A 24127-nucleotide genomic window follows, 5' to 3' on the forward strand; every position below is an offset into this window, starting at 1 on the left:
ATGAAAACCCACAATAGCAAACTTATGAGGTGGGCTTTAAACCTGCAAGACTATGACTTTGAAGTGAAGGTGGTCAAAGGGTCAGTGAACTGTGTTGCTGACGCCTTGTCAAGAAGACCCGAAGAATGAAGACGGCGAAAGAAACATGGACTATGTATATATTTTGATGACAAAAAGTCAAATGTGTCTGTTTATTAAACATGTTGGTTTGTATGAATAAAGGTAACTTGATGTATTCTTAATGGTAAATGTTTAAATGCCTAATGGAGTGTAAGTATAAGTAAGTATGGTATTGTATGTTAATGTATAACTGTTTTTGTATGTTTTGGGTCCAGGTTGTTTTTTGGTGAAAAGCACCTTAGCTTTCCCCCTACAAAACAACTTATAAAGAGGGGAGGTGTTACATACAGCACTGATGTTACCTGTCTGTCATGGGTTTGGAGGGAAAGTTCCATCCTATGGGGAGTGGAAGGCGGGACATCAGGAGGAGGGGCTGTACTGTATATATATGTGAAGCTGGAGGAGGAAGCTGGAGGAAGAGCTGAGAGAAGAAGCTTGAGTGGGAGTCTGTGTGTCAGACAGGGTACTACTGTGTGTCAGTCAGTACCAACCTGATAGGTTCAGGTGTCTGTATGGTTAGCCAGAACTGATAGGTTCAGGGTCTGTGCTTCAAGTTAAGTGTTCTGTGTGAACCAAACTGTGTGTATGTATGATTGAGACTAAGCCACGTTACTGTATCTTATTCACCTGATCATTTTATTTTTCCCTGTGTGTTATGTAAATAAACCTTATTCCTTTATTTGTTAAAAATCCATCCCTGGTCTGTGTGACTTCTTATAGGGAATGGTTGGTGGCAGCTTAGTGAAACTGTGGCATATCCCAGTAGGTCTGGGTTTGTCACAGGCGCATCCATAATCTTAGCTTTTAAAGCATCAAAGGCACCTTGACACTCTGGTGTCCACTTTACCTTGACAGGCTGTCTCTTCTTAGTGAGCTCTGTCAGAGGTGAAGCCAAACGACTGAAATCAGGAATGAATTTTCTGTAGTAGCCAACTAGGCCCAAAAACGAGCGTACCTGTTTCTTAGTTTTTGGAATAGGCCAATCATTAATAGATTGTACTTTAGCTTGCAAAGTCTGAATTTCTCCTTGCCCAATCAAATGACCTAAGTACATGACTTTTCCTTGCATCCATTGACATTTGCTGGCTTTGACTGTCAGTCCTGCTTGCTGAAGTCTGGACAAAACAGTTTCAATGTGAGACATGTGAGAATCAAAATCAGAACTGAAAATGGCAACATCATCAAGATAAGCACTTGCAAAAGGTAAACCTTGTAAAAGTTTGTCTATCATCCTTTGAAATGACGCACCGGCGTTCTTCAAACCAAATGGCAATCTTCGGAAACGGAAAGTTCCCACGTGCGTGATGAAAGCGGTCTTATCTCGTGAATCTTCAGCTAAATCTAACTGCCAATAAGCATTCTTTAGATCGAGAATGCTGATAAACTTAGCCTTTGAAAGATGTTCAATTAAATCATCCATTCTAGGCAATGGGTATGGATCTGGAACAGTAACACTGTTTAACTTTCTGTAATCAACACAAAATCTTACTTCCTCGAGAATTTCACCCAGAGCATTACGTTTTGGCACCAGAACCACCGGAGAAGCCCAAGGGGAGAATGACGGTTCAATCACCCCCAAAGATAACATCTTTTGTATCTCTTGTTCAATTTGGATAGCATGATTACCAATTGCTCTATATGGGCTAGACCGTATGGGCTGGGCATTGTTCTCAGTAGTTATCACATGACTGATTAATTTGGTGTAACCTGGTTTATCTGAAAACACATCTTGGTATTGTTCCAAAATTTGAAACAACCTTTCTTTCTGATCAACGGTACCTGTTAAAACAAGATTATCAGACCATGTACCTGCATCTTGCAATTCAGACAACATATCAATAGGTTCATTTGCAGCATGAAAATATTCAGCATGACATTGGAAAACCATTGCAGATCTATCTTTGTACAGTTTCAAACTATTGACATGGTAAAGAACAGGTTTCTTATTAGAATCCAACATTTTGACAAGATAATTGACATTTCCCAATTTTTGAACAATTTCACCTGGACCTTCCCAGACAACTTCTAGCTTAGAAGGTCTGAGTGGGTTCAGAACCAGTACCAAATCACCCACAGAAAATTCCCTGTGTCTGGATCTCTTGTCATGGAAGAACTTCTGACTTGCTTGAGCGTCCAACAAATTGTCTCTGGCCAACTCCTGGACAGCCAAGAGTTTCTCTTGAAGTTTTCTAACAAAATCAGCAACTGGCACAGTACTACTTTTAACCACACCTTCCCAATCGGATTTCAGGAAGTCCAATGGTCCTTGTAGATTTCTTCCAAACACTACCTCACTTGGAGAAAAGCCACCTAGTGAAGAATGAGCTGAGCTACGGTAAGCAAACAAAGCAAAAGGCAAAAGTTCATCCCAAATGTTTCCATATTCTTGGGTCAAAGTTTTAATCATCCTAAGCAAAGTTTGTTGACCTCTTTCCACCATACCATGAGATTGAGGATGATGGGCCGTGCTAAAACTGATGGTTATCCCACTTATCTCGCAGATCTTACGCATAAGTTCACTTGTAAAGGCTCCTGCTTGATCACAAATTATTTTGGATGGTACTCCAATACGCGAGCACAAGTCCACGATAATTCTAGCTATGGTGGTAGCTGTCAGGTTGCTAATAGCGTAGGCCTCGATCCACCTACTGGCAGAACAGATGAAATCTGCATTTCGGCCTTTACCTTGTCAGTTTGATGGCCTGTGCATTGGCAAAAGTCACAGGAACTGACATAGTCCTTTACAGTTTTAGAAACACCAGGCCAGTAAAAATGTTGAGAAATCCTCTTTAGGGTTTTTTGTATTCCCTGGTGCCCACTACTCGGATGGTCATGAGCCATTTCCAGTATTCTCAGTCTATATTCAGTAGGCACGACTAACTGTTGAACAGGTTGGGCATCCAAGTTGGATTTGGGGAAATATTCTCTGTACAAAAGTCCATTTTCTCCCCACAGGAAACTAACTTGCTGATGCGCAGCACGTTCAGCATAGTTGTCTGCTTGTGACCTCAAAGAAGCTAGAGAGGGATCATTAAGTTGCTTCAGTCTAAAGTTCTCTGATCCCTTAGGTATCACCTCCTCTATTGTAGTTTCAGTTGTAACTGCATTATCAGGTTCGGTCACAAGAGGCTGCTGTTGGGTAAGGTCTCCAACTGAGCTATCCTCAGTGGATTCCTGCTCCCGTTCAGGATTATGCATCTCCCTACTTTGAGAACGCGTAACTACCGACATCGAAGTTGCATTTTGACTCTGCATGTGATCCAAAAAAGCAAGATCATTTCCAAGAAGAAAATCAGGTTTTCCCTCATGGGTTAAAATATGTTTTGCACCTGACCAGCACTTATAGGTAATTTTTACATAAGCTAGAGGACTGAAATGCTGATCAGTCTCTATAGATCCATAAGTTTTTACTGGACACCTCAGGTTGTTCAAGATCAAGGTGGGGTCTAGAAAATGTTTGCTTATCGAAGAAATGTCGGCACCCGAGTCATGAAAAGCACTTAAAGCCATATCACCTCCAGGTGTGTGAAGAAAAACCACCTCAGAAAATGTACGGGTTGCCCAGTCCCTTTGTGCAGTTGGTACTATGCAATCAGGATCCATAACAGAAAACCTCTCTCCTGATGCAGTCTCTTTTACAATTTCTGAGGAAATTGAAGCAATTTGTAAGTCCAAAACTCTAGGCACATATTGGTTTACTGCTGCCTGCATTCCACTGGCTTGCGAAGGGGTCACAGTTAGGTTAACTCCTTCCTGACTCTGTGAAGGCACAATGCTTGACTGGTGAGGCACAGAAACTGCATTACTGGCAGCTGGCACTTGCTGAGTTCCCGCTGGCACAGAACTTACATACGCCATCTTGGGTGTGCCTGCTTTAGATCTGCGTGGAGCTGGCACAGGTGTTTTTCTAGCTGGCTCCTTAACTTGGCTAGCTGGCACATTCAACCTTGGGCAATCTCGTCGCAGATGAGAGCCACCACATTCAAAACATTTAAGAGGCGTTTTACTCTGGCTAGGAGCTAGGCTCCTGCGTTGCTCAAATGAACTTTGCCTGGGCTCTTGAGGAAAAGACTTTCTAAATTCAGGCTGACTCTGTCTCTTAGGCGCTACTGGTGCAGTTTTTGCCCTAACAGCAGGTTCATGCGTTTTAAAGGAGAGAATTTCATCAGTCTTTAAAGCAAGGGTTTGCAAGTCTTTGTATCCTCTCTCCAACAAAGTACTCCTTATTTCTGAAGGCACTAAATTAAGAAAATGCTCCATGTACAACGCAGTTCTTAAATCCTCAAAAGTACTGGCGCCCAAGGAGCTCAACCACTGATCACCTAGATGTTCTATTTTGTCAGCTAGTGCAGAATAACACTCATTAGGCTGCTTTTTCAGTTTTCTAAAGTTCTGCCTCAGTATTTCCAAAGTGAAACCAAATTTTCTCTTTACCACCTCTTTAAAAATAGGCCAGTCAGGGTCCTCATCAGATAATTTGGCTACCAAGTTGGCAAGTTGCCCAGAACACTGAGTACGCAATAGCTTGAGGTACCAGGCCTCCGGTATCTTAAGATCTCTACACGCTTGTTCAAATATCGATAAAAATGATAAGATATCATCGCCATCATGGTAGTAAGGTAGATTGCTTCTATCAACACTGGCTATTGAGTTCTTAAACTCCTCTTTTTCCTTCAGCTCATTAACCAAACGCTCCACCTTTGCCTCTCTGTACTGCTTCAATAACTCATCAGCAATGTTCTGATTATGGATAGATTGAGTGTGACAAGCAACAAAATCAGCAAACATAAGGGTTAACTTATCCACTGGTGATAGACTCTTGTTAGGATCAGGACCCTCAGCACCGGCTGCTGCTGCTGCTGCTGCTCCTGCTGTCCCATCAGAAATGCCTCTGCCTGGCACTCCCCTCCCTACTGGAGTGCTGGCACCCGCCATTTCCTCTGCCTGATCCATCTGTTGCAACTTAGTCCAAGTCTGATCTGGATCAGATCTAAGTAGATCCTGGACGTCCTGTGCTGGGAGTTTAGCCATTATATTTCCCTTTTGTAATTCCCTTCTCAGTTGTGAAGAACCATAAGTAATCCTTTGCTTAGTTCCACTTTGAGTCAAGACGTCGTGCTCAAGAGCCTCCAAAAGCTCTTGGTGCCAGGGCTTCGTATCTTTACTAACCAAAGGCAGCTTAGCAGATGCACCACCAATCTTAACTTTTCTCTGAGTCACAAACAGCTCTCCAGGCAACTCCAAAAATTCTTCTCCTTCTAAGTGTTGCTCCATGCAAGCTGCAACTAACGCAGACGCCAAGCAATTCCAAAAGGAAAAATCCTCTCCCCACTCCTGCAGCCTAAACTGTAGGGTGTGGGCAAGCCATAAAACATTCTGGCAGGAAACAGCCCTAAACTGGAGCTTCAGAAGGGCGACCGTTTACTTGCATGAAAATGCCCACCCATTAAACAGCCCAATTACATAACCAAAGCATTAGTTCTTACAGACTTGGCTTAAAGCTAAGTCTTTTCATTAAGACCCTTAGCTTAAAAGAAAAAGCAATTTGGCTAATTTATAGCTCTTCAAAGTAAATAGCGTGAAAGAAACCCCTTTGCCAAGGCTTGGGAGTTTCAGCTGTGAAAAGCACATGCATCGAGATGCTTGCTTCTTTCAACTTAAGCCAAAGTAAACACAATAAATCAAAGCCCGTGTTTCGTGTCACCGCTGCCAACCATGTAAGCAGCCCCTTATCTCCAAGAAGATTTATGGGGGTGCCGGAAATTGGGATGAGTACGAAATCCAGACAAACCTCTAACTGCTGAGCAGAGCCACTTAGATCTCAGCCAGGTCCTGTCTAAATTTCTTCCTCAGAAAGCCAATCTCCTTATTAAGAAAGCAACACACACAGACACATCCTTGAGTTATTCTCAGAATAATCTGGCTCTAAATCTTCGGTAGCGAATACACATGGCCAATTAGACATACAGCTAGTCTGTTCAAGAACTAATACATGCAGATTTAGACATAACTGCTTTATTGAAAAGAATTGCTTTAGAAAAGGTTTCAGTTGATAGTAAAATAGTATAGTAGGTACATTTTCATTCAAGACCAACGGAACACTCCACTCCCCCCACTCCAGCTGGAAAAATAAAGAAATGAAACTATGCTAACTAATCTAAAGGGTAACATAGTCCATCTCACGTGTCTTGGGTCTTCAAAGGCTGATGCTAGATGAAAACCTGTTGACTTCCATCAGTCCAAGGTAGGAAAAATAGTCCATTATGGGAAAAGCACGTGTCTGCCCCTTTCTCAGGCAAACTCCATCTTTTTCCAACTCCTCACTAACTTCCTTCTTCTTCCCAGAATGCTTTATAAGGAACACCCCCTCCTGGGTCTTGTTGTTCCGCCTAACTTTCTCATGGAGCTTCAGTTGTTATCATTCTTTGTGGCAGAATTATTTTGACTACGAAAGTCTCTGCTCTCTACTCAGCTTAGCAACGAGATAACCAGAGAGCGAAGCTTCTCTGAAACAGCATGTAAAACTTTCCTACTACAGAACAGACTTTAAATCAAAATGGATGCTATTGGGACAATCTTAGGACTACATATCCCATTCTAATACACATAAAAACACAAATCATCACAGTCTTCTCCTTCTCTTTCCTTAATTTATATGCTAACCATCTTCCTGGTTTATTTGCATTCTCAAAAAAGTTTTGCTTTGCAAATTTGAACTTCTTTGCAGTTTCTTCGGTGAGCAGTATATTAATCTGATGTTGTATAGATTTTATCCTCTCTATCAATTCTCTGTTGGTTGGATTTTGTTTCAACTGCTTCTCATCTAAGGCTAATCTGTTTTCTAAGATCTTGTATTTTTCCCATCTTTCTCTTTTTTGTTTTGCTGCAAATCTTATAGCTAATCCTCTAAAGAAAGCCTTACTTGCCTCCCATACCATAGGCATTGATGTATCTGGTCTCATATTCTGTTTAAAGAAGAAATCCATTTCTTCTTTTGCTTTTTTCTTAAATTCTTCATTTTTTAGGTACAATGTATTAAGTCTCCAATTGAATTCTCTTGGTCTGCTGCCTACTTGTACCAGGATTGGATTATGATCTGCGAATGTATTTGGTAATATGTCTATTTGTTCCAATTCTTTCATTATGCTTATTGACATCCAGCATGCATCAATCCTTGACCATGATTTATGCCTGTTAGAGTAAAAGGTATAATCTCTTGTCTTGGGGTTACATGTCCTCCATACATCTGCAATGTTTAATTCTTCTGCTAATTGTAAGAAATTTCTTGAAATCATATTTCTCTTCTTTTTACTTGTTTTTTTCTGATTTCGTATCTAATTCTCTATCAAAAACGGCATTGAAATCTCCAATTATGCAGTACTGATCATAATCTTTGTTTGCCAATTCTTGTTGCAGTTCTTTGTAAAAATTTTCTTGATTTCCATTTGGTGCATAAATATTGACTATTAACAATTTATTGGATTCTCTTTGAATTTCGACCATTACTATCCTTCCATCGTCTGAGGCAAAAATCAGGGAGGGTTCCCACTCTTTCTTGATGAAAATAGCTACTCCTTTTTTCTTTTTGCTCACGTCTGAGGCTGCAAATAGCTTTCCTAGTCTGGGGTACTCTAATAGTTTCAAATCCTTTCTTTTAACATGTGTTTCTTGGATGCATATAACATCAGATTTCTGTTTCTGAAGTTGAAGAAAGATCCTTTTTCTCTTTTGGGGTGAATTTAGGCCATTTACATTTACTGATATAATCTTCATTTGTTTTCTAGACATCTTGCTCGAGATTACTATCTTTTTGTTTTTTCTTCATCATACTTCTGGTGCATCTTGGCTCAGTTATTTCTTGCTCTCTTAACTCGGAGTCTGATTCTAGTTGTTCCTCTAAGGTCTTTCTTCTGATTCTTTGTCACCTGGCTTTCCCAATTTCTTCTCATTTTTTTCTATAAAATCTCTTGCTTTCATTGGAGACGTTATATTATATCTCTGCATATCGATCCGGAAAAATAGCCCTTCTGGTGTTAGCCATCTATATGAGATTCCATTTTTTTGGAGTAGCTGTACCAAGGAAGTATATTCCTTTCTTCTCTGTCTCACTTGCCACGGGATTTGTTTTAGGACGTTGATTTTTTTCTCTTCTATTGTCAATTGTTTTTCTTGTGACGCCTTTAAAACCTTGTCTCTGATTGCCTTCTTTGTGAATCTCAGATGCACTTCTTTGGGTAACTTATTTTTTCTCTCATATGCTGTACTCACTCTGAAGGCTGCCTCCAAGCCTTGACGAAATTCCGCTACATCCATCTCTATTGCTGGCGCCAGTGCTTCACTCATTAATATCTCCAAATCTTCATTCTCTGTTTCTGGGACGTTTTGAAATCTTAACATCTTCAGGGCCCTGTCCATTTATAACAATATTAGCTGATCCTCACATTGCCTCTGATTTTTCTGGACCTGTTGTACAGTTTCTTCCGTTTTGTCTAGTCTGGCGTCTGTGATTTCAATTTTTCCCTCTATCTCTTGTGTTTTGGTTTTGATTTGCATCACTTGTTCCCTTGTTTCCTTAATTTCTGCTTGCATATTTGTCATTTGGCTCGTCATTTGATTCAATTTTTGATTTATTTCTTCAAACCCCCCTGTCAGCAAGTTCTGAAACGATATTTGCCATTCTTTGTCAGATTTTCCTTGATCCTGGGGGGTTAATTTGGCTAATGTTGATGTTTGGGCTGGGGAAGTCCCTGGCGTTTGGGGCTTAGGTTTCTTTGCAGCCATTATACCCTCAGCGCAAATTCAGCACCCCCAATCCGCTACCTCCCCAGTACCTTCCCCCAATCTTTACCCAATGTTACAATATATAAAGTTAGATTTCACTTCAACTCATGGGTTTCCACCAAGTCCTTCTGTAGAGCTTCAAATTAAATGGACCCCCAAAAATACAAGAGTTAGTGGATCAAACAAACACCACGTTAATAGACACAAGAGTTGATACCCTTCAATGTTCTGGTGTCCCAAGGTTTTTTTTACCCACCAGTTAGATGAGCTGTAAAAGAGGGGTGTTCAAATCATATATAGTCTCATCAGCAGGAGTACAAACAAAACAAATCCAAGAAGAGAGCCAAGGTGATTATCCCAGTGTTCTTTCCAGAGCCAAGTCAGAACTAAACGAAGAAAACTAAGAAGACCAAGTATTTCCGCAGTTCAGTTCCCTTCTTGTTACAAAATCTCCAAAATCCCAAAAGCTTGTAAGATGAACCAAAGGCTTTTTTTTTCTTTAAATGAGTCAATTAAGTGTGTTCCAGTTGGTGAGGATATTCCGCTTTCCAGCAGTAGATGTCGTCGTCTCCCCAGGCACAGTCTGATTCCTTATAAATCCACTTAGCCGAGGTTCCTCTTCAGCAAGCAGAGAGAAGGGGGGGGGTTTCCCCCGCAGAAAGACACTATCTTCCCAAAGTCTCAGAACCGATATTCCATCTACTCTTAAAAGTTCTGTCAGATTATTTATAACGTCCAGACAGGATCTGTCCACAGCTGTTTACCTTAATTCTACAAACGACTCCCAGGCACGCTTTTATTGTTCTGACCTTGGACCGGCTCTCTGCAGTTTCGCTTTCAGGTTAGTTCATTTAAAATGAGGCCGGTCATCAAAAAGCTCGCTGCCAGTAATTTCCTTTCGGTCCTTATCTCCTTTATCTGCTCGTTAGCTTAGAGACTTCAAGTTTTATTACTATTGTCCCTTTTAACTGCAATTATTTGCTCTTCTTTCTCCCCCGGTGTTGTGGATTACTCACTGTTTATTTGCCTCAAGATGGCTACCGTCCCAGTCAGCGCTTCGTGAATCTCTTCAGAGGAGGAAAAAAGAGAGGCCGCCGCCCCTCCTTTCCCCCCCTATGCTCACGCTCAGCCAGAGGGGTCTCTCCTGACCCCTCCTTGACTCCTGATGTCTCCAGGTGTCTTCTGACCGGTCGGTTTCCAGCCTCTCTCCCGGGAGCTCCGGGAGAGTACAGCTGAACACCACAGTGATGAAGCTCTGCCTCCCCCTCCCACAAACTATTGAGAGGGAAAACCAGACCTTGCCCACCCCAGCTCCCTGCAGAAGAGAACAACGGGATAGGGACACCCTGGACTTTGAGAAAGAATTGTGCAGGTTAACGGTAGCCATTCAAACAGAGGATTTGGTGGGAATAGGAAGAACAAAGAGGGTGGAGATTGAGGCAGGGACAGCAGAGATAAAAAGGGGGAAAAGCCCATTGCTGCCAGGTTGGGAATGGGTGTGGTTGTAGGACCCATGGACCAGAGAATGGGAGTGTCTGTGGGTACCTAAAGAGGAAGCCAATTACTGGCATAGGAGAGAGATTCACCTCAACCATCCTATGGGGGTGAGGCTGAAGCCCGGGAGTGGTGAAGGAGGTTGAGGGAGGAAAAGGAGATGGAAAGAGAAAAGAGAGAGAGATTGACATGAAGAGTAGAGGAGATGAGGAGGAGAGGCTTCCCGGAGGACTCTGGGTGACCTTTTTCCCAACAAGAGATGGCAGGTGGATCGACCCCACCGAAGACGAGGCCATTCCCCTACTGGAAGAAGAGGTCAGAGAGGTTTTGAAGGAAGATGCGACAACTGGGTGGCCAGGCCCATGGAACAGCAACAATACCAATCCCTTTTTGAATTACATTTGGGTACCCCTGTCTGACCCGTTGGTGACAGCTGACAAGTTATGGAACAATTGTTTGGACACTGATTTCTTGTTAAATACTCCAGTAAACCTTTCCCCTGGTTCAAAGTTAAAAAAGACTCCTGAATTTGTTGTGGAGACCGAAGGTTTAAAATTCGAACACTCACTGTTGGGGACCACTGCTGTAGACCATCTTGATTGCTGCCCTTGATGTTGTCAACATTGAGGCTGCCCTTTGCTATATAAAGTCTGGCACCTTTTTTTCCTGCTGGCAAAGCAGGCACAGTATTGTGCAGTAATATCTGGCCATTTCCCAACATTTTGAATCATGACTAGAGAAGCACAATATCTCACATTCATACACTGGTGGGGTGTTTTTGTTTGTTTTGTTTTTTAAGAATTGAATACTTTTTGGACAACTTTCTGAATCCCACAGGGATTCTGGGAATTATAGTCCCCAACTTTTCTTAGCTCTGAATAAGATAATTCTGTGATCATGCTGTGTGCAATGGGAAAAAACTACATCTTCCTCTCAGTTGATACTACTGAGTACTCACCCAAGGGCTTTCCTTCATGTTTAAATAATATGCTGCAATGCAATGCACCACAGGTACTCTCTGTGTTGAAAAAAGATCAGAGTTAAAAGTGGCTGGATTAGATTGGTTCCGTGAATCTTCTGAAGCCTGCAGACTGTAAGATGAAGCGACTATGTAACACAAGAACAATGCTTCAGAGAAAGAGTTAATGCAGGTTCATTGACAGCTTATTTTGAACATACTACCATGTAGCCAAAGAAGGAAGTATTGCAAGAAGGCATAAGCACCTACTTATAAATAGTGGGGCTAAATCCCTCATCCAAGGGTGCTGAATTTTAAAAGGAAGGGAAAATAAAGGAAAGGAAAAGGAAGGAAAGCATCCATCATGGTGAAGAAGAAGAAATGTGAATTAGCAGTCATCATGGAAGATGGTTTGTATGAATTCACTAGTTTTCAGCCACGGTTCCTTGCATGTTGTATTGGGGCTGGAATATTCAGCATTGTTTCACAGATTATGTTCACAGAATGTTTGATATAATTTGGCATAAGGAAAAACATGGTTAATTGGCACACTCTTAGAAATGTCAAAGCAGACAAAAATAGTATGGTATGTATTTGCAAATTCTACTCTCATTAGCCAGAAGTCCTGAGAAGAGAGTACTGCCTGTAAAGTGCCAGCCATTAAGATAATCATCTCATTGCTTTTGCCTTGCAGCTGGGATAGAGATTGATGGACAAGTGGAGAGTGACTCAGAAAGTGAAGGTAAATAAGAGATTAATGGCTGTTGTCTATTGAAAAGGAGTGTTAAAGAATTTATTTTCCCTGAGGAGGAGGAGTGCATAGTAAATGTACAGGAAGTATTAATACAGGTTGTTGCCAGTGACTGTTAGCCTTTGCATTAACCAATTTAAAACAAAGTCTGACTTATGTGTAAAAGTTCATTTTTGCTGGTCTGTCAGCAGTCTACTGTGGGTAAGCCAAACATTTTTAGTATCTCACTGGACACAGCTGGGGAAATTTACATTTTTGGAGAAGGAGTCCCAGAATTCCTCAATAATTAAAGCCAGTGGGAATCATACTGTCCAGGGACAGTAATTTTTCCAAGGTCTGAGTGTACATACAGAAGAGGCACTGTAGCCCACCCTTCCACCAGACCAGAAGCAGAGTTCCTTAACCGAAAGCGGGGTAGTTAGCCTAAGCAGATCTGGGGGCCAGTTTTCTGTCCCTGGAATCTCTAGGGAGCAAGTATCAAATGGACCACCCCAAGTGTTAAAAGCCAAGATAAACAAGACATAGCAAAATCTCTGGAAGTGACTGTAAGTCTTTTTCCAGTCTTAAAAAATCTGATATTTGGGGGGTGCAATACGGGGGAGGAGACACAATCATATTTAAAAGGTTTCCAAGACTGGCAGTTCACTGCTTTTTCTGGCAAGGGGAAGAGGCTAATTCTACAAAAACAGCCTCTGGGATCAGCAGCAGCTGCAGTCCACACTTTACTCACTCCTGACCTTTGCTCAAATACTGCCAATGAAGCCCATTCCATAGCCTTCTAAAAACAGCTGACTCTTACATGTAAAAAGTTATTCCTTATATTGCCAGTGAACCATCCTACTATAATGCAAGCTGTATTGGTGGGCTAAGCATGGAAGTAGAGCCACAGAGCAATGCTTTAGACCCACTGCATCCAGAAAGCCAAAGCTTCTTAATCTGTATTATAAAATAGCTTATATTTTTCTTCTAGTTCATTTATTTCCTGCATCTTAAAACCCAAGTTAACATCTTAGTCTCATCTAATGTTCCTGAAATAACAGCCCTTTTCACTGCTAGAGCCTCAATCCATCAGCTCTTTGGATACCCAAAAGCCTCATAGACAAGGTATGGATCCAAATTTAGTCACACTTAGAATACACTGAAATCAATGGGCTGAATTTGATTGTTAATCCTAGTTAGAGTGCATCTACTGAATCAACAGGACTTATGGAAGTGCAACTTAACCAAGTTTCACTCCTTCTGTTTGTCTGTTCCAATTGGGAGGAACAATGGCATTTAGCCCAGTGCCATTAATGTAAATTCCACTGATTTAAATGGGTCTGTTATAAGTAAGAGTCTACATCCAACTGAACATGGTGCATTAAAAGCCCTGATCCAGAAACTACTATGGTCATTAGAGATATGTCCAAAGATTGTCAGGAACAGGGTTCAATTATCTTGTCTTAGAAAATCCTCAATAATAACTTCAATTGAGTGGAGTTTTAATTCAAATAAATATTATTTCCTTTGAGAACAGATGAAGAGGATGAGGAGGAGGATAAGATAGCCAGGAAGCAGAATATAAAGCCAACCATCAAGGCAAAGAAAAAACAAGATGGGAGGGATGCTGATGATGAAAGTGAAAAGACAGAAGAGGAAAGTCCCAGGAGGAAAAAAAACAATAAAAAGAAAAATCAGAAAACAGGTGACAACGCAGGAGGTGAAAGTGAAGCAGAAGAAGTAATAAAGGGGACAAAGAAGGCAGGCAAAAATGTGTCCAGCAAAGAGCAAAAAGATGCTAAAAATAAGGACAAACAAGAAAACAAGAAAACCAAAGAAAAAGAAAAGAAAAAGAAAACCACAGGAGGGAGGTATGAGATTTTCAGCACTCTTATAATAGAAAGATATGCCACAAGTCTGCCTTCCCCAACCTGACACATTTTTCAGATACAGTGGGGTCTTGACTTAAGAACGGCTCGAGTTAAGAACATTTTGACTTAAGAACCACTCTCATAGGAAAATATTGACTTGACTTACATACTTAGATTTGAGTTAAGAACTGAAAAAAACCCACGTGGGAGGCAGGGAAAGTGCAAAATTTGAACTTTCAGTTAACTGTTGGCCAGTGAAAAGAGTGCCTGTCTGCTTCCTCACTCCTCCCAGGGTTTAGAGAGTGGATTGGGAGACAATCTTCAGACTGCCTGGTACTGTACTGCCTGGACTGTATTTTCCCTGCCTTCCCTGAACCTTTCTTGACCTAAGAAAAAAAGAAACAGAATATCCCCCTCTAGTGGTCGAAGGCAGAATAGCAGCTTCCCATTTGTTTCTATGGACGGAAAAGAGCAGATACGGATCAAATGGTTTTCAATGAATTCCTATGGGAAATGCAGATTTGACCTGAGAACTTTTTGACTTGAGAACCGCCTTCCAATACGGATTAAGTTCTCAAGTCAAAACCCATCATTTCAGCCAGTACAAGTAAGAGCTAGCCTGGCTCAGGGCTGTGGGAAATGCCATCCAATACATCTGGAAGGCACCAGGTTGGAGACATTTGCCCTGAGGACTCTTGAGATTTGGTACTCTGGTTCTGAGAATTCTTTACAAAATAGTAATGCTCAGAATGATGTTTTACATTGAAATTGCTCAAATGGCTAGGAAAATAAACATACACACAGAGTCCAACCTGATCCACTTCTGTGTATTTCACTTGGACAAATAGTGATTTAATTAGCACTTGTGTGTCACTTGGGTATGTTGTAAAATGTGCACTGTGTACTGAAGTATTAGTGACTAAGGTAAAGGTAAAGGTTCCCCTTTACATTTAGTCCAGTTGTGTCCAACACTAGGACGTGGTGCTCATCCCCATTTCCAAGCCGTAGAGCTAGTGTTTGTTTGAAGACAGTTTCCGTGGTCACATGGCCAGCGCGACTAGACACGGAACACGGTTCCCACCTATTTATCTACTCGCATTTTTACATGCTTTTGAACTGCTAGGTTGGCAGGAGCTAGGACAAGCGACAGGACAAGCGTCACGTAGCTTCGACCTTACAACTGCTGGCCTTTGACCTTGCAGCACAGAGGCTTCTGTGCTTTAACCCGCAGCGCCACCGGGTGCCATCATTAGTGATTACATCTCATCCTAATTTTCATCCTTCATTTGTAAAGGAGATGCTGAACAAGGCCCATGTATTATAACAAATCAGAGCACATGCTTGCGTTTTGATTTAAGGCAATCTGTGGCATAACACTGTATATGCAAAGCATGGTTCCTGATGATTTCTCATTGGCTATCAGCATGGATGTGTACCGAGAGTGATGTATTGCAGTGGTTCTTAAACTTTGTTACTCAGATGCTTTTGAACTGCAACTCCCAGAAACCCCAGCCAGCACAGCTGGTGGTGAAGGCTTCTGGGAGTTGCAGTCCAAAACTCCTGAGTAACCCAAGGTTAAGAACCAGTGATGTATTGGATAGTGTGACAGACTAGAACTCAGAAGACCTGTGTTGGATTCCCCACTTGGCCATGGAAACTTTGTGTGTGTGTGTGTGTGTGTGTGTGTGTGTGTGTGTGTGTGTGTGAGAGAGAGAGAGAGAGAGAGAGAGAGAGTGAGTGTGAGTGTGAGTGTGAGTGTGTGAGTGTGAGTGTGAGTGTGAGTGTGAGAATGAATAACAACAACAACACAAACCACGATGGCAATTGGTTTGAAAACTGTTCTATATCCCAGGAGCTCAGATCAAGTAAATAATCTAATGTGTGAGGGGAGGGTTAGTCTGTTAGCATGACACTGAGATGTCCAAGTAGTTGAAATTAGCTTTGCACATTGTAAGGGGTAAATGCAGAGCCTGGAAAAGTTGCTTTTTCAAACTACAATTCCCAGAATTCATCAAGAGCCATGCCGGCCAGGAATTTTAGGAGACACATTCCAAAAAGTAACTTTTCCAAGCTCTGGTTAGACATGATGCAAGTGTTGTATATTTTGTGCTTGTCCTGAATTTTCCATGGCCTCTCTAGTATCTTCCACTGTTAATAAAGATATGCAACCTTGTTTATAGTCAATTTACATGACTACTCAAGGCATTATAGCCACTTAATATCTTTGGCATATCAGCCCCTCAATGTACAGCCAACTGAGAATCTATATTTCCTGCCAAACACAGTATAAATGTATTGTGCAAACACAATGGGCATGTCAGAATTTTTTTTTTTTTTTAAAAAACTGTTTTAAGGTTTTAACTTGTATGGGCACCAATGGCTACACAGGAGTGGATGAGCAGATGTTGTAAAGTAAACCCTACAGTTTTTCAAGCCTCTCCCCCATCATTAATACTATGAGGTTGTCTGGTATAGTGGTTAGAGTCTTCAACTGGAACTATTTACTCCAGGTTGAAATCCTCATTCAGCCATGAAATCCTCTAGTTACAGTTACATATACTTTCAAGTAGAGATGGGCAAGAACTGGAAAAATTACAAATTGGAGTGGTTTGTGGTTCATGACTATCCACAAACCAAAACCACCCCCGAACCCAGGAAAATGAACTGATTTGTGATTTGTTTTTTCCAGTTTGTGCATGCAGGAAGGGATCTTAATGTCTCCACCCCCTCTGCTACCTGCCTGCCCCCTTCCCACTGCCCCATCACCTTCCTATCTGTCTCTGCTCATGTGCATGCCTATCATCTGATAGATGTGCACATGCAGAGACAACAGACCCGAACCCTGCAAGGGAAGGTGGGCCACTGTCTCTAAAGTTGTCGGAGGAGGAGGATGAAGAGGAGAAGGATGCTGGGTCTCGTAGGGAAGCAACAGGGGGCAGCAGTAAGGGTGTGGGCATCCATTTTACCAAAGCAAAATGAAGCCCCAAGAAGTTGGGAGCATCATTTCATTTCAGCAAAACAGGATTCACAAACCTGACTTATGTTAGGATTCCCCAGACCTGGGTTCAGAAGCCCCAAAACTAAGTCTTCACCAAGACTCTAATTGTGAGTTATTGGTCCCATAAATGAGATCAAAAACCACGAAACAGGAAAATCCAGGCTTCCTTCACTTCCCGATTTGAAGTTAACTGCTTGAGTCAACACTGTTCCCGGGACATGAACTCTTGGCAAACCTGCATTTAAGGCTGTTTCGATTTTACTAAAAAGAAACCACTTAATACCGTATCTTTACTGTTCAATGACTCAATTTTGGTAACATAAGCCAAATTTATTATCTATAGGGAAACTGTTCTGTTCAAAGGACTAGAAAGCCCAATTATTAAACAACATGAGTTTATTTAAGTGAACAAAGGAAACATTTCTCTACAGTTTCATTTCTAAGCAACAGCATAACGTTTCAGCACCTTCTATAAAAATTAACTATTAAACAAAACAAAATCTAAACTATAAACTAAGGTAAACAAACGATATTCTTACGCAGTCCATATTGTTAAATTAGGTTCCTTCGTCTGGATCAAAGAAATTCGACGCCATGTTTTCAGATACCCAAAACTCTCTTCTCCCTTCTCTCTCTCAGAGTTACTTTTTCCAACCTCTTGTAAATTTCTCCAACCTGCCCCCTCCTGACATATTCAACCAATCACGAAGGCAAGAATTAGCATAGGGTACGCCCTACTTTCCCACCAACACCAAAGAATTGTTTATCATTCAGGTTAGAGATATTTTGACTCTGCCGTGTTTTTCTCTCCAGCTGCAGCGATAAGGTTAGCGAATAAAGCTGAAAATAACTACTAGTAATTTTCCAGAACTTAGCCTGTGTCAGACTCAAAATGGATTCCTCTATGGTTAAGACATGACTACATAACCCATCTCTAATTAGAAAAATATACTTCATCACACTAATGAGTAACCACTTCTTACCATAGATCCTAACCCTTTCTAGTTAGGAATACTCAAGCAAATTCAGCGTTTTTAATGGATTGTTTCAAATCCCAGCACTGTGCTACTAATTTGTCATTATCCCCATGTGCCCCCTGCTTGTTTCACCAAACTAAGAGCTCATGCTACGGGTCTTTCAGCTGTCACCAGTTGATTACATCAACATTATCCAGGCCATATGTCATTTTAAAAGAACCAACTAGAAATTGTTTATTGTTACAGATGTTGATGGGACAAGCAATGTTATTAACTCTTAAACAAACATCCTCCTTTATCCACTCTCAACCACCATTCTCCCACCCAAATTCCAAAAACTCTCTCAACTCTCAATCTCCCTATCTAAACTCCCCCTTCTCCTGCTGAGTCTCTTATATCCCATGACTCTGCCCCTCCAACACTCTCATTGGTCTATGCAGATATCATATGAATATTGATGACCTGGGCGAACACCACACTGACCATGAACTGAACAATGAAAGAGCCCAGTTTGTAGTTTTTTTTCCATTTGTAGTTCAGTTCATGTCCATCTTTACTTCCAAGACACACGGTAAATGGCAATTAGGGCTCAGGTTAACAAGTCTTTAACACCTTGTCCATTTCTTCTTATTTAATTGTAATTTTTGTTACCATAAACCAGACACACACCTACGTAGTGAGACTGTAAGTATTAAAAGTGCAAAAAAGAAAACTTATCATTATCTCATGGAACAAGTGAAATTATCCCTCATTACATGAAAATTATAATGTCATTATTTTCATAGGTATTGAAAAAGGGAATTAGCTCTATGGAACACATAGTTTTTAATTAGTTATTTCAACACTCTACTAAGCTTGATTTGCCACATATGGTCATTGTGAGGATCAAGTGGGAAACCTTAAGTTAAGTGCACTGCTATAAGCTCATAGGAAGGACATAGCTGCAAATAACTAGGCTTTTGTGTCTTTTTTGGTTTTTTTCCTCCCCTTTTAGTTCATCCTCATCTGTTTCCAGCACTTCCAATGAAGAGTCCCTGTCTGAAGGGGAACTGGCCAGGCTAAAGGAACAGGTGGAAGAGAAGAAAAAATTAATAACTATTATGAGAACCAAGCCCTGGCGGATGGCAAAAAAATTACGTGTGCTGAGGTAACCTGCAACACATCCTCAGCAATTTTAGTTTTCACAGCCAGCACATGTGTGTGTGTGTGTGTGTGTGTGTGTGTGTGTGTGTGTGTGTGTGTGTGTGTGTGTGTGTGTGTGAGATGTTCCCACATGGCCTTTGGTTGTTTAACCAAGCAAAGGCACACGCTACATGTTGTTCAGCTGCCACCAGCTGATTACATCAACTTTGTTCACTTTTAATGACAGAGGTTGGGGCAACATAGCATTTAAAAACCAAGTAGAAATTGTTTATTGATAAAAGTGATAAATGTCCAATGTCGTTAACTCTCAACTAAAAGCTTATTTTCTTCTAATCTCCCTATCTCTCCTTTTCTTTTTCTCCCACTTAGCTCTGCCCCCACCAGCTACTATTGTTGCATTCAAATCTCAACATAAATATTCATGAGCAGGGTGAATGTTACATCCCTCCCCCCTTAATTAGTTTGTTTTAGGAGGGGAAATGTAATGGTTTGCCCTAATAAACAAGCAAAGGTTCATGGAAGAATGCATATATTAATCTCTTACTTTACGAAGGATACATACTATTGTTTTTACTATCACTGTACATACCTCTTACTTTATTAATATCGAAGCAAATTTTGCACTTTAAGCATATCCCATAACTATTATACAAAGTTAATATTGAACTCAGAAAAAAATAATTTTCTCTAGTCATCTGGCCTTCTAAACAAAGCATCCGCAAACACATTCTGAGATCCTTTTACACTGTGTATTTTAAAATCAAAGTCTTGAAAAATTAGCGCCTATCTTGTAAGTTTGCTGCTATTGTCCTCCCCTGGCTCTTGTCTGTCCGCCCGGTTATGCTGTCCAGCACCAGGGTAGACTGGAGGGGCGGGGGGAGGAGTAGCCATTGTTTATAAATCCAACTTGGAGGTTACTAGGTGCTCCTCGATGGTAAAGCCGGGTCTAGAGGCACTCCACGTGTCGATTGGGGCCAGGGATGGTATTGGGATTTTACTGGGTTACCGCACTCCCCACGATCCAGCCACTTCCCTTCCGGAGTTGACTGACTTTGTCTCCGCAGCACTATTGGGATCCCCGAGGCTTTTGGTCTTGGGTGATTTCAACGTGCATGTGGGGACAGAGCCATCTGGGTCAGCTCATGAGTTCTTGGAAACCATGGCTTCCTTGAACATGCCCCAACATGTCAACGGCCCCACCCACATGGGTGGTCACACACTGGACCTGGTCTTTTCCTCCAGTTGGAGCTAGTGTGATCTGGTGGTGACAGACCTCATGTCAGTCCCCTTGTCATGGTCAGATCACCACCTAATAAAATGTAACCTCACAGTGGCTCTCCCCCCTCGCAGGGAGCAGGGACCTATTTCTATGGTCCGCCCTCGAAGGCTACTGGATCCGGCTGGATTCCAGGACGTCATGAGAGGGGTCACGGCGGACCTGGCTAGCGCTCCTGTCGACACTCTGGCTGATAACTGGTCCACCTTTGCAACCAGGGCTATAGACATGATCACACCTAAACGCCCTCTCCGTCGTAGAGCTCGTCCAGCACCCTGGTTTAACCAGGAGCTTTGTCAGAGTATAGAAATTTTATAAGCCTGAACCTGTATATGTGTTTCATTAACGAGCTGCCATTGTGCACAGATGTGAGAGTGTTGAATCACTCTGGACATGATGTAATGACTTGAAACCAGGAGAAGACCAGGTGCAAAGCATGAAGTCATCTGTTTTCTGATTGGCCATGTATATGTATATAAGTGGACTGTGTGTTTGCTTCTTTCTCTTCCTCCACTATCACTTGCTACCACGCATGCTGCCAGTTTGTATAAAGAGTTCCTGCTGTGCTGTTAAGATACCTGCCTGTATATAACTGTAAATACTTGTAAATACAACTGTCTTGCAACACAAGAAGAACTGGTAAAGTGTCTTCAATAACTCTGCGTATTCTACTGTAGCCAAAACCCTAACAAGCTTCGAGCGCTGAAGCGACATAGGAGAAGGCTAGAGCGTAGGTGGAGGAAGAACCCGTTGGATTATAATAGGATAGCTGTCAGGGTCGCAACTAACCTTTACCTGTCTAAGGTAAAGGCTGCTTGTCGAACTTACTTCGCTAACCAGATAAGCGAAGCGTCCAACCAGCAGGTGGAGTTATTCCGTATAGTGCGCGACCTATCCGAAACTGGTCTGGATGATAGGCCTCCCCCTAGTTTTTCACCTGACCAGTTTGCAGCCTTTTAAAAATCTAAAGTGGAGGCCATTCGACGGGACCTCTCTCCTTTTTTGAACACAGTGAGTAGAGCAGAGATGTCCAGCGCTCCGTCTTGCCCGGTAACCCTTGACTCCTTTCAGCCTGTCATGCCTGATTCTGTGGCCAGAGTGCTTGACTGCTGTCGAGCCACCTCCTCCTCCTTGGACCCTTGCCCGGCCTGGCTAATCAAAGCAGCCAGGCCAATAACAACAAAATGGGCCACTGCAATAATAAATGGGTCTTTCCTTGAGGGCAGGTTTCCCTCTGCCCTCAAGGAGACACTCATTAGGCCCATAAGAAAGAAACCTAAATTGGCGGCGGATGAAATTGGCAATTATAGGCCCGTTGCCAATATTTCTTTCATGAGCAAAGTGGTCGAGAGGGTGGTGGCTGACCAGCTTCAGGCACATCTGGATGAAACAGATGCCCTGGATCCTTTTCAGTCAGGCTTCAGGCCATGCCACGGTACATGGTCGCCCTGTACGATGACTTGTTGAGGGAGGCCGACAGCGGTAAAATTTCTTTGTTGGTCCTCCTCGACATCTCGGCGGCCTTCGATACCGTCGACCACAGTATCCTCCTGGGGAGGATCTCTGAGTTGGGTATTGGTGGCTTGGCTCTGGCCTGGTTCCGTTCCTTCTTGGAGGACCACCCCCAGAGAGTGCAGCTTGGGGAGAGTATTTCGGCCTTGTGGAATCTCAGTTGTGGGGTTCCACAGGGGTTGATCATCTCCCCAATGCTGTTTAACATCTATATGAGGCCGCTGGGTGGAGTCATCGTGGGGTGTGGAGCATCGTGTCATCAATATGCTGATGACACCCAGCTCTATATTTCCTTTTCACCAACTGCAGGTGATGCCGTCCTGTCCCTGCAGCACTGCCTGGGGGCCGTACAGCAATGGAAGCAGGAGAACGGGCTGAGGCTGAACCCAGACAAGACAGAAGTTCTGAGGGTGTGTGGCCCTGTGGATGGTGGCTTGGGAAACTCCCTCATGTTTGGGGGGTGGCCCTGGCTGCAAAGAGTGGGGTCCGCAGCCTGGGGGTACACCTGGACCCAATGCTCACCATGGAAAAGCAGGTGGCATCGGTAGTCCACACCGCCTTTTTCCACGTTTGCCTGGCTGCGACCTTACCTAGACACGGGGATGCTCACTACCTTAGTACATGCATGCGTAATATCTAGATTAGGCTACTGTAACACGCTCTACGTGGGGCTTCCTTTGAAGCTGATGAGGAAACTTCAAATGGTGCAGAATGCAGCAGCCAGGCTCCTTACTGGAGTAAGAAAATACCAATATATCTCTCCTAATCTGGCCATGTTGCACTGGCTGCCCATCCGTTTCCGCATTGACTTCGAAGTGTTAATGCTTACATATAAAGCTCTAAACAGTTTAGGACCTTGATACTTGGGGGAATGCTTATGTGACAAACCCAGACCTACTGGGATCTATCACACAGTTACTAAGCTGCCACCAACCATTCCCTATAATAAGTCACACAGACCAGGGATGGATTTTTAAACAACAAAAAGAATAAAGTTTATTTTAAATACACACAGGGAAAAATAAGCAATCAGGTGAATAAAATAAAGTAACGTGGCTTATTTTCACACACACCAGCATACAGTTTGGTTCACCTAGAACCTTTAACTTAAAGCACAGACCCTGAACCCATCAGTTCTGGCTAACCAACAGACCCCTGAACCTTTCAGGCTGGTACTCTGACACACAGTAGTACCCTGTCAGACACACAGACTCCCACAACAGCTTCTTCTTCCCCAGCTGCTGCTTCGTCCCTCCCAGTGTCTCACAGTCTGTCTCAGCATCCCCTCTTCACCACACAGGCATCACATATTTATACAGTACAGCCCCTCCTCCTGATGTCCCGCCTTCCACTCCCCATAGGATGGAACTTTCCCTCCAAACCCATGACAGACAGGTAACATCAGTGCTGTTATGTAACACCTCCCCTCTTTAAAAGTTGTTTTGTAGGGGGAAAGCTAAAAGTGCTTTTCACCAAAAAACAACCTGCATAAAATACACAACAACATTTATACATACCATATAATACTTACATATACTTACACTCCAAGTTAACCATAGCAAATATGCATTTAAACATTTTACCATATACAGTACATCAATTTACCTTTATTAATACCAACCAAATTCAAAACCAGGTACATTTTAACTTTTTGTTTTCATTATATACATATAGTCCATGTTCTTTCGCCGTCTTCAGTCTTCAGGTCTTCTTGATAAGGCGTCAGCAACACAGTTCACTGACCCTCTGACCACCTTCACTTCAAAGTCATAGTCCTGTAAGTTCAAAGCCCACCTCATAAGTTTGCTATTGTGGGTTTTCATTGTCTTTAACCATTGCAATGGTGAATGGTCAGTACACAGAACAAAATGTCTTCCCCAGATGTAAGGCTTGGCCTTCTGGATCGCGTAGACTATGGCCAAACACTCCTTCTCCACGGTTGCCAAATGTCTCTCACCTTTTTGAAGTTTCCTACTCAGGTAGGACACTGGATGCTGGTCACCATTCTCATCCTCCTGGCACAGAACTGCTCCTACCCCGCTGTTAGACGCATCGGTGTAGATGATGAACTCCCGGTCGAAGTCTGGAGCACGCAGGACAGGATAGTTGATTAACGCCTCCTTCAACCTCTGGAACGCCGCCTCACAGTCGCTGGTCCACGGGATGCGGTCATCAGCCTTCTTCCTCGTCAGATCGGTCAGCGGAGCCGCAATCTCGCTAAACCTCGGGATGAACTTTCTGTAGTAGCCCACCAACCCAAGAAATGA

General features: G+C 42.5%; 2 protein-coding genes across 7 annotated transcripts in view; one reads left to right on the forward strand and one right to left on the reverse strand.

Moving 5' to 3' along the window:
• SLC25A38 (solute carrier family 25 member 38) overlaps window positions 1-24127 on the reverse strand; it is a 213851-nt gene that overhangs the window by 3992 nt on the left and 185732 nt on the right. The window lies entirely within an intron of this gene.
• The window catches only part of LOC110090770 (transmembrane channel-like protein 2), a 164207-nt gene continuing 140097 nt past the window's right edge, over window positions 18-24127 (forward strand). The window contains exons 1-4 of the mRNA XM_078377403.1: window positions 18-11763; window positions 12048-12095; window positions 13621-13954; window positions 18924-19076. Coding sequence (XP_078233529.1) covers window positions 11718-11763; window positions 12048-12095; window positions 13621-13954; window positions 18924-19076 — 581 coding nt within the window. The 5' untranslated portion in view covers window positions 18-11717. The remainder of the gene's footprint in view (window positions 11764-12047; window positions 12096-13620; window positions 13955-18923; window positions 19077-24127) is intronic.

Source organism: Pogona vitticeps, chromosome 6 (genome assembly GCF_051106095.1).
Source record: "Pogona vitticeps strain Pit_001003342236 chromosome 6, PviZW2.1, whole genome shotgun sequence".
NCBI classification, from domain to species: domain Eukaryota; kingdom Metazoa; phylum Chordata; class Lepidosauria; order Squamata; family Agamidae; genus Pogona; species Pogona vitticeps.